Source organism: Brassica oleracea, chromosome C1 (assembly GCF_000695525.1).
Source record: "Brassica oleracea var. oleracea cultivar TO1000 chromosome C1, BOL, whole genome shotgun sequence".
In the NCBI taxonomy this organism is placed as follows: Eukaryota; Viridiplantae; Streptophyta; class Magnoliopsida; order Brassicales; family Brassicaceae; genus Brassica; species Brassica oleracea.
Window position 1 is genome coordinate 8,774,549 of NC_027748.1, and position 15,365 is coordinate 8,789,913.

Sequence of the window (15,365 nt, forward strand, 5' to 3'; positions counted from 1 at the left end):
TTTTTCCTCGTTAATTTTCGTCGTTAAGCATGTGTTTTCTTGTAGTATTGAACTAAGAACCTATGAAAACGAATTTTAAAATTAATTAGTTTAAAGGCCAAACCAGTTAATGTTAATTAAATAAAAGTTTAATTGGTGAATTTCTTTTATGAAAGTTGGTGTGTAACCTAATTCACTATAACAAGACTACAAATCTTAATGTATATTATATATCAACTAAACAAATAACTAAAATCACTGCTGAAGTCAAACCACATGACATGAGCACACATATATGAGGAAAGAAGATTTTGGGAATCATTCTGAATTAAAAGGTCAAAACTAAACAACCTAAGTAAATTCGAGTGGATGGTATATATGGCCTAATCCATATAGTAATGTACATATAAAATATTTGTTAGTGAAATACCAACAATTCGGTAGTCACATTCTTTACAAACTTTCCTGATAAAAAGAAACTCCACTTACGATCCAATGTATTCTGATTTCTGACTATGTTATATATTAGCCGAAAACAGGAAACTCCACTTTTGGTTTTTGTGTGAGCGAGAACCTTTTTGCCCATGGATTTGGTAATATTGACTTTCTTTTTCCTTTATTTTTATATATCTTTACCATTTTATGTTGTATGTACGTATTCATATACCGAAAAACATATCTAATTATTTGGATAGTCAAACCCCAAAATAATTTCAATATAGGATGTATTTTCTAAAAAAATTGCAAAAAAATATATAGAATACACCGTGAATGAGAATCATTAGAGATATATGTACAAGTTAAAAAAATCGTAAATTTATAACCTGTTTTTCTTTACCTTAGACAATAAATACTACATGCACACCAAACATTTTTTCGTCAAATACCTCCAATGTAGCAAGTAGCTATTTATAAGATAGTACTACCATCTCACTCCAAATTCAACAATTATTTTAATAACTAGTTAAATTTTCAAAGTATTGTGTATAATGCTAGAGAAATTAATATGGTCACCAACTCACATTTGTATCATGATTCATGCCTTTAATTACTAAATCAAAACTAAAAGCTACATTTTACGTACGTTGGTTAAAGGATGTCTGTCTTTTAACTTATTTGCTTATGACCTAATTTCCTAGCGACTACTCCTGACCGGTAAGATACCTAATTTTGTCGCATAATTATGGATTATGTAGATTAATCTATTATCAACTAAATATACTGATACGTATAAAACTCTTGCGACTCTTCTTTTATAAATAAACTAGATTTGGGCCCGTGCGTTGCAACGGGCTTTACTTGATATTTTAATTTAATAAAAAATATTAAAAAATTATTTTATTATTGTTTTAAAATTGTTTTTTATGTTATTTGAAATTTATTTTATAGTTAAGAACTCGTTTTCACACATAAGTTTCAGTTAGTATTTGTTAGAGCTAGAAAAAACATCCAAACGTAAAAATTTAAACCAGATCCAACCCGAAATAATAATTATAATGAAATAAAAAGAAATTTGGAAGTTAAATAAGACCAAGAAGCAATGACAACATTATACACTTTCTCATGTACTAATTTAATGTTTTATTAAACTTATCTGATGTTAAATAATTTTCTTGATTCATTTTTTATTAATGATATATTTTCATAATAACATTTAATTAAAATAAATTATAAACTACTACATAGTAAAAATAAAAAATGTAATAAGATAATGATGAAGCTTGATTTATTTTTGACTAAACATATGTAAGGTGACAATAATAATAATCAATGTTTTATGAGCAAACATGAAAATATATATATCAAACATGTGTTTGATTTTCGTATAACCAAACACATAAATACCAATCACGACAACATCTTAAGTTTAGATTTTTTTTAATTTAATAGCTTTAGCATCATACTTGTCATCAAATTCTTTATAAGAAATAAGTTAATTTAAATTTTTTAAAAAGAAAAATTCCAACTATAATTCATTTTTGTTTTTCAAGATTTTTATACAACTAATATATTTTCAATAAAAAATTATGTTTAGTTAATTATATATTGTGTCTTATACATACAAACATATATTCCTCATATTTACACATACTTATGTATGATAAAAACATCATAACTAAAAAAAAACTTGAGTTAGTTATTTATAAGAAATAAGTTAATTTAAATTTTTTAAAAAGGAAAATTTCAACTATAATTCGTTTTTTTTTTCAAGATTTTTATACAACTAATATATTTTCAATAAAAAATTATGTTTAGTTAATTATATATTGTGTCTTATACATACAAACATATATTCCTCATATTTACACATACTTATGTATGATAAAAACATCGTAACTAAAAAAAACTTGTATTAGCATCATAAGATGTAATAAGGATGATAAAAAAAATTGAATTGTTTAAAGAAATTAAAAGAAAACAGATAATATTTTTCTTGTAAATACTTATTTTTTGAAAATAATATGAGGAAGCTTAAACCTAAATATAGATGTGAAAATAATATTTATTTTGGTTTATATTTTTGTAGCATACATTTTTCTGTTAAAAAGGGAAGTTAGTTATTTATATGAAAATAATAAGAGTACTTTTAAATTTTTATTTTTTTGGTTTTGAAAAAGGAATATCACTTATTTTATAGTTAGTTTTTCTATTGATTTTTATTAAATAATTTCTTGTTGTAGGATTTTATAATTCGTTTTTATTTAATTTGTTTAAAAAAAATGAATATTTTCTCATATAATATCTTTCTTTAGTACTTTTAAAATAAAAAATATACAAAATATTTTAAAAAGAAAAAAATACTTTCAAATAGCTTTTACAATTATTCTTTGTTTATAGAATTTTCAAAAATTAAATTTACTATCAAATATTTTTAAAAGATTATAAAAAGAGCCATACAAATATAATTGTAAAAGGTTATATAATAGTAATTTTCCTTTTCCTAACTCCTAAAAAGAATAATAAACTATATTTTGTAATAATTTTCATTTTCTAGTGTCCAAAAAAATGTAATAATAATTTTTTTAAATTTTTTTTTTTAAATTCTAATAAAAGAGAATTGTAACATATTTTTGACACATGTCACAATTTTAATAAATTAATTGATACATGTCACAATCATATTAATTAGCAACTTTGAAGAACCAAGCTTTATATAATAAGATAGCTTTTACAATTATTCTTTGTTTATAGAATTTTCAAAAATTAAATTTACTATCAAATATTTTTAAAAGATTATAAAAAGAGCCATACAAATATAATTGTAAAAGGTTATGTAATAGTAATTTTCTTTTTCTTAACTCCTAAAAAGAATAATAAACTATATTTTTGTAATAATTTTCATTTTCTAGTGTCCCAAAAAATGTAATAATAATTTTTTTTCTAATTTTTTTTAAATTCTAATAAAAGAGAATTGTTACATATTTTTGACACATGTCACAATTTTAATAAATTAATTTACACATGTCGCAATCATATTAATTATCAACTTTGAAGAACCAAGCTTTATGTTAATAAGATAAGATATATCCAAGTTTGTTGACAACCTCATCGTCACCTATAAATGCAAACCCATCATCAATATCATAATCTTCATGCAAGCTTCAATATTTCCAAGGCAGTAAAAAGAAACAAAACTAAACCAAATAACTTACTTAACCAACAGGACATGACAGAAGAATTTGAAACCGTCGGAATTCGCACCGGACCATGGTGGAGTTTCCCCAACGGCATGTTCTCCGGCTTGTCTCAGCCACATTCTACTGAAATATCCATCGATATTGGCGGATTTGAATGGCAAAACATTGATAATATCGATGCCGAAACCTATGACAAGAGCTATACTTCTACGTTATCAAGCAATACAAATCTTGATTCCACCTCACAAGTCAATGCTTGGAACCAATATAACCAGTAAGTGTTTGTAATATATACTACACATTTATCTGATGTGATGCAAAATCATGATTTTGAGTTTTAACCTTCTTTTTCCAGTCGTGAAGAAGAAAGATTCGATCCGATAAGTAGTTTCTTAGAAGGATTGTTTGATAATAGTGAACTATCGGTTCCTAGTGTGAAACGAGAACTACTCGAAAGCTTTCACTTCTTCGAAGACGTTTTCTTGAACGAATCAAGAACCGTATCAGTCTTTGATCACGAGATTGGAGACAAACATGAGGAAGAAAATCAAGCCTGGAAGAGTCTAATTACTTGCAAAGTACGTAAACGTGGTTCATTATAATCAATCTAATTGTAGATCTAATGTTGTGACTACTTTCAGAGAACCAGTGAAAAAACTAAAGACCTCGAAGATATTGAGTCATTACCGCCATTAAAAAGGCCTAGACTCGAGACACCAACACAATTTCCGAGCTTCAAAGTTAGTAACAAAAAATTTCAAGCACACAATTTTATAAAAATACTTTGAATTATTCCCTTTTTCTTGTCAAAGTTATATAGTTTCATTAGTATTAAAAGCATGTAAAGACAAAATTAGTTTGGCAATAAAACTATATATAAGTACTTAAGAAATATAAGTACCTGTTGTATACTGTATACATATAACTATTTTCTAATGTCTTTTAAATTTTATTCTGATAAACTATTTTGAATGAGAAGGTTCGTAAAGAGAAACTCGGAGATCGAATCACCGCGCTTCAGCAGTTAGTTTCACCCTTTGGCAAGGTTGGTGTCCTTCATCATCAGTTATAACTTGTATTAATATTTGAATTAATTAAGCACAGTTAAATAAGATTTATTAATTTTTTTTTTGAACACCGTTTATTAATTATTTCATTTGTTCATTTATTATAATAATTATTATTGATTTCTGATAATTTCTGCAGACAGACACTGCTTCTGTCCTCCATGATGCTATAGAGTACATCAAGTTTCTTCGAGAACAAATCACTGTAAGTTTAATTATCTCATAATATATAAACTATTTGTTAACAGTTAGACCAAGAAATACTATATGTTAGCTTTTATTTACTCTCATATAGAACCTAATTATTGTCGTATAATCATTTAAAACCTGTATAGGTCTCGAGTAATCCACAACTGAACTCTAAAGGATCTGGTGAACAGAAGCAGGTACTTAAGTTTTACGGTTAAACAACTCTATAATCTTATATTTTACGAAGTAGTTTATTTTTTGTTCTTTTGCTTTACTGACCATAATTTTTTTTTCTCAATTCTAGAGGTCATACAATGGTACTCATGCTGAAGACTCTAGTCCACGACAAGATCTTCGAAGCCGTGGTCTTTGTCTGATGCCGATTTCAAGTACTTTCTCCACCTCTCCGCTGCATTTTGGACTCATCTAAGTTCTGAAATTAAACTCTTATAATTCAAGACCCAAAATCTTGTTTTTAAACTCATTACTAAAAGTTTCTTGATCATTCTACTTTTTGAAAGCTAATTTACGATTAAAAAATAACTTTTCTTGTGGAGATGGAAGAAAGTTGATTTTGGATTTTTTTTACTAACTAAAATTGTGGTCAATGACTACTCGTAAGTAATCAATATGTTTGAAAATAAAAAAAAATGAAGATGAGGATAATTGTATAAAACAATCATTTTCAAAAAGTAATAATAATAGTATTTTCATGTATAACTTAAACTTCTGGTGTGAATGAGACAAATAAAATATTAAAAGATTAAATGTTGTTTTTGTGTTTGACCAAGAAGCCCAATAAATTTTTAAAATTGATACATTTATTATCTTATCAAGTTGTGAGATGTATATTTTGAGGATGATTAGAAATTTTGATTTATGATTATGTTCAGAAACTAATATTTAAGCGGAAAATAAAATGAAATGAGTTCTTTTTCATTTACTTCCTTTATAATAATAACAAATTTAGCCCAAAGATGAGTTTTTTTTTTTTTTTTGCTAAACTGTAAATATCATATATGAAAGAAAGATAATACAAAGTAGAATCTTATGTTTGTGTCATTTTGGCAAAAAGAAATAAAAAACAAGATAGGACATAAGTTCAAACAACAAGAGATCTTATCTCAACCACAAAATCATGAGTGTGTCGAAGTGCTTTATGTGTCTCCTTGCTGAGATGATGTTGCGAATCTCTTTGTCAATAGCATGGAAGACAGTTGCAGCAGGGACAGGTGACTGGTTATGGATCAGATTATTTCTCTGTTTCCATAAGTGATAGACAGTGGATTGAGTCGCCAGTTTCCTAAGGAGAATGAGCTTTGGTGGCGCACCTGTAATCCAAGATAACAGTTCTGCCCAGTTGGTAAACGTATGTGATGGTGGATGGCATCTTGCGAACACCCCTCCCCACACTTCTTTGCTGTACTCGCAGCCTAGAACAGATGATCTCTTGATTCTTCATAATTGGAGCAAAAAGGGCATAGAGGCGAGATCGCCATTCCCCACGCTGCCAGTCTTGCCCTCGTCGGTAGTCTATCATAATTTGCAGTCCACATGGTGAAGCTCAGCTTCGGTATGGCGCCTTTGAACCAGACCACGTCCACCCATGGTTTTATCGCTTGTCTCGGCCTTAGCACTTCCCATGTTGTGGAGGACCTGAAAACACGTAAAGGAGAGTCACCAGCAATCCATTCATATATGTCATCAACATCAGCAGATAAGGGGAGATTTATAGTAGAGAGATAGGCATGTAAATTCACTTCCCTCTGCGATCTAGGATGAGGAAGAGTCCAAACCGATCCAGCAGTTGCATCAACTACCGCCGCGTTCATTCTGACTCTTAGTGCTCTTGGACCTGACTGTCCGGTGTATGTAATTAACTGTCCAAGAGGCGTCCATGGGTCGAACCAGAAACTGGTAGAATTTCCATTTCCTAGCTTTGTTCGACAGAACTGGATCGCCAACGGCCGCAAATCTAGCAGTTTCCTCCAGGCCCATGAGTCAGTTGTTGATGCGTTGATTGACCAAAAAGATTGCCCGTTCAGGTGTATGTTCCAGTGCCAGTCCACCCAGAGCGAAGGAGCCTTTGACAGAAGTAACCAAATGAATTTCAAGCACAACACCCTGTTCCAGGACGAGAAGCTACGTAGCCCGAGACCCCCTTCATTTTTTGGCAGGCAGACCATAGTCCAAGCTACCTTAGCTATGCCTCTCCGCTCGTTGCTACCAGACCACAAGAAGCGAGAGCAGAGAGATTCTATGTTCATTATACAGGTCTTTGGTAGAATGAATGTTGAAGTCCAAAAATTGACTGTGCCAAAGATAACCGTCTTCAATAGCTGCAGTCTACCTGCGAAAGATAGCATCTTTGCTGACCATGAGTGGAGGCACGAATTGATCTTATTCATTAAAGGAGCATACTCAGAGACCTTCAACTTTCTGCTCATCAATGGAAGCCCGAGATACCTGATGGGGAGGTGACCAGAAGGAAAACCATAGCTAGTTATAGCAGCGGTTTCACTTTGGTCCAGTCCCGAGGTGAATAACTCTGTTTTAGTGGTGTTCATATGGAGGCCCGACCAGGAGGCAAAGTCGTCAAGGCATTCAGAGATCCCATGGAGGCTGTTGCTAGTCCCGTCGAAAAACACCATAACATCATCGGCGAACATGAGATGGGAGAGTTTTATCTCCTCCGTTCTAGGGTGATAGCCGATACAGCCAGATTCGTAGCGAGATAGTAGCAGACGTGAGAGACACTCCATAGCCAGCACAAACAAATAAGGGGATAAAGGATCCCCCTGACGAATCCCCTTGGTGCTCTTAAAAAACCCTCCTGAAACTCCATTTACTGATACAGAGAAGGTAGCTGTCGAAAGACATTCCTTAATAAGTCCAATGTATCTGTCCGGAATCGCCAGCGCACGAAGGGATGAGAGAATGAAATCCCATCGAACACAGTCAAAAGCTTTCCTTAGATCTACCTTCAGCATGCCCCTTGGAGAAAGAGACTGTGAGTTGTAGCCGTTAACGAGATCAGTTGCCAGGAGTACATTTTCTGCAAGGAGCCGGCCAGGCAGGAAAGCCGATTGTGCTTTAGAAATCATGAGAGGTAGTATCTCTTTAAGCCGCGAGGCCAGCAGCCTTGAGATAACTTTGTACACAGTGTTGAGGCACGAAATGGGTCTAAAGTCAGATGGCAGGGAAGCATTCGTCTTTTTAGGTATTAAAACCAGGTTCGCTGAGTTCCATTGTTTGAGCAGCTTCCCCGTCCTGAAGAATTCCATGATGGCAGCAGTTACTTCGAAACCAATAACCGACCAGGTTGCCGTGTAAAACTCAGCTGAGTAGCCATCAGGACCCCCTGATTTTTTTTTGGGCGAGGAGAAGAAAGCTTCCTTTATTTCCTCCGGCGAGAAGTTCTTATCAAATCCCGCAGCCTGAGCCTCAGAGCATTTAAAATCGAAGAGGAGGTCCAAATCACTCTGAACAAACATAGGCTGAGAAACCGGACTACCAAATAGCTCCGAGAAGTAATCAATACACAACTGTTGGATTCCTGCTTGCGAGTCTATGCGATCACCAGACTCAGATAATAGGAAGTGAATGTGATTCCAAGCTTGTCTTGATGCTGCATATCTGTGGAAAAGTGTGGAGTTACCATCCCCTAAGGCAAGCCAATTAATGCTGGACCTTTGAAAGAAGAAAGCTGCCTCAGCTGTGGACAATTCTTCCCAGTCATGCATCGCTGCAAGTTCAGCGGCGGCATTTATGGTTGTTGGGGAAGACAACATCACAGTTTGTGTCTGAATCAGTTTCTCAAGGGCCTGTGCAGTTTTCTTCTCAATGCCAGAGTAGTTCTGCTTGCTGAACTCCCTGATCACATTCTTTAGCAACTTGAGCTTCTTAGAAACTATGAATATCGCAGAGCCTGCAACATTAAAAGAGAACCAGCTAACACAAACAGTGGCAATGAAGTCCGGGTTCTGCAATATGAAATTGTAGAATTTAAAGGGTTTCTTAGATCTTATCTTGGTAGGCTCGAGCGTGACAATGATGGGAGCGTGATCAGAGAATTCAGGACTGCCAAAGAAAGCCACCGAAGAAGGGAACGTGTTGTACCATTCCTCATTTACAAGACACCTATCCAGTTTCTTGGCCAAGGGAGAGAGCTTACGTTTGTTCCACCATGTGAACGTAGTTCCTCTATAATTCAGATCCTCCAAACTCGCATCAGAAAGGCATTGGTTAAATTCTCTAATCCTCTTGTCCATGTTTAACGAAGGGGGTAAGGAGTGCTCGGATGGGTCTCGAATTTGGTTAAAATCACCTACTACCAGCCATGGTTTAGAGTTGAGATCATGAGCTGTAGCCAGGGTTACGAGTTCGGACCAAAGTATGGTCCTATCTGACGGATCGTTTGATGCGTAGATTACCGAGATGAACAGCGTGGACTGTGGGTCAGAGGGCCAGATAACTTCAACGCAGATCATCTGGAGCGATTTAGAGATCACAGTGACCAAAAGAGATGGGTGCCACACGACCCAAATTTTACCTAGGGGGGAAAACCCGTAGTTCTCAACTGAGGACCATCCCGGAAAAAGCTAAGAGACGAATTTATTCATCTTAGCCTGCTTGACGTGTGTCTCAGGTAGACCACCAAAAAGAGGATAGTTTTTCCTAAACCATTTTCTTAATCCGCTGCGGTGATTGTATTTATTTAAACCGCGTATGTTCCAGCAAAAAATGTCGGTCGACATAAATATTAATTTATGTTTGGCCCCTGCCCCTATTACCTTTCAGACCTGAGAATTTCTTCTTATTACGCGCTAACTGGTAACCCGAATCATCATGACTGAACTCCCCTTCTTCCAGCTCCGAATCAGACGACTCAACATCCGAGGAATCCGGTTGCGCATCAGACTGAGAGGATCTCGTAGTGGCTGATCTGCTACGAGTGCGAGGAGATCTAAGGTAGCTCGGCGTGTTACTTGATTCACCTTGCACCTTGTCCTTTTCAGTCCCTAATTTTGAACCTTGAGGCATAACCGTTTGGACCAACTGCGTTTTGATCAACGCATTGTGCACAGGAGCGGTTTGAGCAGCAGCATTACTGATGACCTCGGTGGTTGTCTCTACAGCTTTCCATTCATGCTTGTCTTTGGATCTGCCTCTTCTTGTCTTTCTTCCAGAAGATTCCTGCTTTTGCTTCTGAGGACAATTGGCCGACGCATGAGATTTGGAGCTGCAGTGATCACAGACTCTAGCGACCGTCGGACAGCGCTTAGTAGAGTGACCTATTTCTTTGCATAACTCACATACCGGTGGCATCCACGGGCTAGACACCAGCACCCTGTATATTTCACCCGAGTCAAATTGAACGTTTACAGCCTCCGGTAGGGGTTGTCTTGGGTCTATGATAGTGAACACTTTCGCCACCTCTAGATTCGTTTTGTTTTTTGTCATCGGATGTAGGTACTTCGGGTGACCCACCAGACCCGCAATACGTTCCAAACCGTCTTCATTGAAGAACTGAAACGACACCTTTCTGAGTTCCAACCAAATGGGAGCAGAAGTAAGCTCGGGTTTGACTGGCACTACTCCGGGTTCCCATTTATCAACAAACATTGTTTGTCCCTCAATCTACCACAACCGCTGGTTAACGACACGATGCCTAGTTGATGCATTTGGAATCCGAAAGAGGAACGCAAAGCCTTCCATTTTCGAGACTGCTATATCACGATATTGCTTGCTCCATATGCCATTTACTATGTTGTGCAGAGTCCCTTGGGAAGGAGGGTCCGAGTAGAACTGGCCCAAGACAAAAGGTTCCCACGACTTTCTGTGCTTCTCTATTACTGAGTTTGGTATTTTGATGCAAGCTTCTCCTGAGGGAAGGGTAAAGGCTTCGCCTTTCTTCGACAGACGCTTTCCTAGACCCTTTGCGTGAGCACAACAAGTGTCAGACGGGTCCTTTGGTGGTTGGTTAACTTCGCTGGTGAGCTTCGCTTCAACCGGTGAGAGCGAGGTCTTAGCCAGTTTATCAGATTCCAACAGCTGGTTAATCTGATTTTTGTCTGTCGGAACATGCTGAGCATCCGCTGCGTCAAAGCATTCCATTTCATATGGGGCTTGAGCTTTATTTGTAGCTAACTGCGAGCTCAAAGAAATCATCTTGGCATCCACAGTAACTAAAGCAACCTTGTCTGTAACCGAGGTTCTCGGTGGGGAGGCCACAGAGATCGACTCTAAATTCATAGACTGGTTGTTGATGTTGGTAGAAGATGGATCCGACGACCTGTCGTCGATCACTGTCTTACTAAGTGGCGGTATTGAAGGGGCAAGGGCCAGATCTGGAGCACCCACAGCTTGTTGAGCAACCGCATCGGCTCGAGAGCTGAATTGGGCATCAGAAACAATCTTTGGGGCTTCCCTAGAGCTGGTGAGGTCAGAATCGATCGGATTTGCCTGAGCGGCAGAGATCAGAGGCGACTTAGGAAGGGTCTTCGATGGAGGAGATTTCGATGGGGATATTGATGGAGGTTTCGGCGGGGGAATCTTGGGCTTTTTCTTCTTCATTGAGGACGGCGGCGAGGTAGCGGAACCCTGGCTGAGGATCCGACGTCTGAGAAGACGCCGCTGAGATGCTGACGGAGGCACTGTACCTGGATATCGCCTTTGCAGAGAGAGAAAAGTAGCCGTTTTGTCTACTCCGTATTGATACCCCAAAGATGAGTTGCAATTAAACTGAGAATGAATGGTTAGGCTGAAAACATGAGACTAGAGTTTTATGTATGTCATCTCATTAAACTAAGTGCAAAGACTTTGATTGTGTATTTTTATTTTAATAACTAGAATCATGTTAATCGATACCACTTTTGAAGAGATGGTGGCAGACTTCGGGACAACTGGAGAGTTTAAGCAGATTGAAGATATCATGAGCTTAATAACGAAGAATCTGGATACTTTAATTTGGTGTAGAGATTTTGGGAATTCGACTAAGCCATATGTCAAAATCCACTAACACCACCTGATCTCTCTAAAAACGATTAAGAAGTAAAGCATGTAAGTTTATATGTTGTTTAACGAGGTTGTTAGTGTCTCAAAATGTGTCAGAGCTTTAATGGAGTCAAGTTGACCCAAGTGTATCTATGTCACCAACAACAACAAACTATTTACCTTTATCAATGATGTTACTATTTATGTTAAATTTTAAATTGATATTAAATTTTGTTATCAATTGATTTTAAAATGTGTTATCAGTTGATAACAAAATTTTGTTAAATTTTAACATCAATTGACAACAAAATTGATATCAATTGTTATTTTTTTTCAATCCACGTCAATTGATAACAAAATTGACATCAATTGACATAGTTGATAACAAAATTGACATCAATTGGTGTGATAACAAAATTTTGTACACTATCAAATAATGTCAAATTTTTTTGTGTAATATCAGTTGATGTCAAAGTAAACTGATGTCAAAGCAATAAAACTTTGAGAGAGTACCAAGACGTTACAAAGAAGCTGAAAGAGTTTACAATTCAACTCATTGTCTTGTGTACCAATATGGCATGTCACAACAAAATGGCAGTAGCGAGTAATGGTATACTTGAGAATCTCATGAAGCAAAAGAACGCAAACAAGTAGCCAAACATAGTTGGAAAAGGAGAAAAAAAATAGACTTCGGAGTTTCATGACATTGGATTCATCGTCATCATCAAGCAGGGAGTAAGTGCAAGATTTCCTGTACTTTTTCCCATAAGATTCTTTAGATTTTTGATCTCATTTTGACTCTTTAAATTCATGATTAAACTGTTTTTTATTGTACTCAGCTGCCATTGCCGTTGTCCCAATTTCTTTTTCAGCCTTGGGTTTAACACTTCCACATCCAAAATTTTCTAACTCTTTACAAAATGCTTTCGTTGAATGTGTATCTCGTTGATGAACTCATATAACAATGTTACAGCATGAAAACAACATAAAATGTTGACTATGAGACTTATTTTGAGTCTATATTCTCTTGTCTAGAAGCTTCCGCTGAAGATGCATTCCCTTGCACAAATCATTCAAATAGTTGTACCTAGCCAACGAACAATAGAAGCTTTAAGGAGAAGTTATTAGTTTACACGGGATTAACAAATAATTGAATTACCATGAAGTTGAAGGTAGAAATCAAATTTACTGAGGAAAAACGTTGCAAATGGTAAATCAACTAGAATTCCTTCAAATATAACCGGCAAAAAAATATAGGGGAATACATTTCATGAGTCTTACATAATAGATGGAAATCATACAAGTTTTGCGTGGGATCATGGAATGGCAGGTATTGGTGGTTAAAAAGGATGCAAATCGAGGGGCGTCTTTCATAGCCGAAAGTGTAAACACACAAGTTCTCGTGCAGTCATGACTAAATCAAAACTAAAAGTTACATTTTATGTATGTTCGTTAAAGGATGTCGTATTTTAACTTATTTGCTTATGACTTAATTTTGGTTGTTTGAGGTTTTCGTGAATGAAAGCCATCACCTCTAGGAGGTTTGGGACTCTGAGTGCTGAAGTGCTTGAGAGGTCTCTCTTTTTTGCATTGTTAGTTGATGATATTTGTTTTGGCGGTTGTAATAGGGGTCTGGCCTGTTGTATTTTGAGTTAGAGCACTTAATCTGAACATAAACTTTTTTTTGTAAGAACTGTAACTTCCGATGTTAGTTTGTTTAAGAAATGTGTTACCTCGTTGGCTTACTTGCTACATTTTAGTTGTATCACCAAGAGAAAAACAATTGATTTTGTTATTTTGCGGATTTTTTTACCAACCATACTATTTTATGTTTATTGTTCGATTATTCTGTCGTTTTAACGGCAGAAAAAAACAAGAATGCGTGAGATTTTTTTTTTTTTTTGCAATCTGAATATATTCATTCATCGTAATTTTTTTTACATCCCAAGAAGTCATATCACTGTATCAGTCCATACTACTAAAGCACCAACAAGACTTTAGACATTCACACAAAATTACTTTACAGCCAAGTAGGGTAGCCTCTAGCTACGTAAGACTGAAACCTATCACCATTAACAACGCTGCTGGCAATCAAGCGGGCATCTCTATTCACTTCCCCTGTTTTTTTCATGAAGCTCCACTCCAGCAGCTCCCCAAAAAGATGTCTAAGCTCGCTCACTTTGGAATGCGTGAGATATTAGTTAGGCTAATATCTAGAGATGTCAAATGGGCGGGTTGGGCGGGTTTGGGTGTGTCCGAATGGGTTTCATTTTTTTGCTGGACATTTTTGGTCGAAGCCCAAATAGAACCATGTCCAAATGAGACCATAACCAAATAAGACCATGATTTGTTGGGCTATCCATGGACGGCCCATACGCCCATTTAATGTAAACAACATAATTTCAGTTTTAAAAATTTAAAGATTATTAAGTTTTCAATTTTAAAGATGTCACATACTTAAACTTTAAGTTTTAAACTTCATGTTTCAAAGTTATAAAAAATTCAAGATAAGTTTAAAAAATTCGTAATTTCGTCTGACTTGCGGAAACAGAAACAGTCGCCAGACTCGCCACCAACTTCGTTATGAACACAAATCACCGATCTATTTAACACATAAACCATAACACAATATTAGTAGATGATACGAATCAGTAGCTAATAGTGAAAACCCATAACACAAATCACGAAAAATCAAATCTTAAGAGATGATGAAATCAGAAGTTGGTGAAGAATCGAAAAAAAATTGAAGAAGAACGAAGACGAGGAAGAAGAATCGAACACGAAGAGGAAGAATCGAAGACGAGGACTCGAAGAGGAAAAATCGAAGACGATGATTCGAAGAGGAAGAATCAAACACGAAGAAAAAACACAAGAGTGAGACGGGAAGAAAAAAAAAGGTGATTTGTGTTTTCTCCCAATTTTTCAAACCCTAGACATTTAAGTTTATTGGGCCGCCCATTGTCCAAGTGGTTAAGCCCAATATTGTCCATGAATATAATTGGGTTCACCCATCTGGACAAATTTTAATTATGGTTTAATCTGGGTCTGTCCATTTTGGACCATATCGATTTGGACACGGGCCACCCATTTATAGCCCGCCCATTTGACATCTCTACTAATATCTTATCTATTAAAATAGAAATCATGACTTTTTTTATGTGTGATATTTCATTTTGGACTATCTCTTAGAAAATCATAGCATTTAATGGTTTTATCATTTTCTATATATTTGACCTATTAATGCAAAATATTAAAACAAGATTTACCTATAATCTAGCTGCTCTATATAATTTTCTCTTCATTAAAATTAGTCACGATTTCTTTTACAAAAAAACAATAGTCAGGACTTATACGTAGAATAAAGTAAATGATTAATAAAGTCATGACTTCATCAAAAAAATATTTTGGTACGCAAAATTGTACCAACTTTAACCTTTTTTTTTGTTCAATTTTTTGATGAAGTCTAAAGCTTGGTTTCTTTTTGCTCAGTTCTAAA

At 35.4% G+C, this 15,365-nt stretch overlaps 1 protein-coding gene across 2 annotated transcripts; it reads left to right on the forward strand.

Moving 5' to 3' along the window:
• Nucleotides 1-3,627: 3,627 nt before the first annotated feature.
• On the forward strand, nt 3,628-5,320 carry LOC106302448 (transcription factor bHLH103). 2 transcript variants are annotated; one of them, XM_013738959.1, is made up of 7 exons: nt 3,628-3,891; nt 3,973-4,195; nt 4,259-4,357; nt 4,597-4,662; nt 4,824-4,889; nt 5,020-5,078; nt 5,180-5,320. In XM_013738959.1, exons 1-7 carry the CDS (start codon nt 3,647-3,649, stop codon nt 5,301-5,303), a joined length of 882 nt encoding a protein of 293 aa, XP_013594413.1. In that variant the 5' UTR covers nt 3,628-3,646; the 3' UTR covers nt 5,304-5,320. The 2 variants fall into 2 exon arrangements, with proteins under 2 accessions (XP_013594413.1, XP_013594410.1); XM_013738956.1 differs by having other exon boundaries at nt 5,020-5,070; nt 5,178-5,320.
• Nucleotides 5,321-15,365: the final 10,045 nt, after the last annotated feature.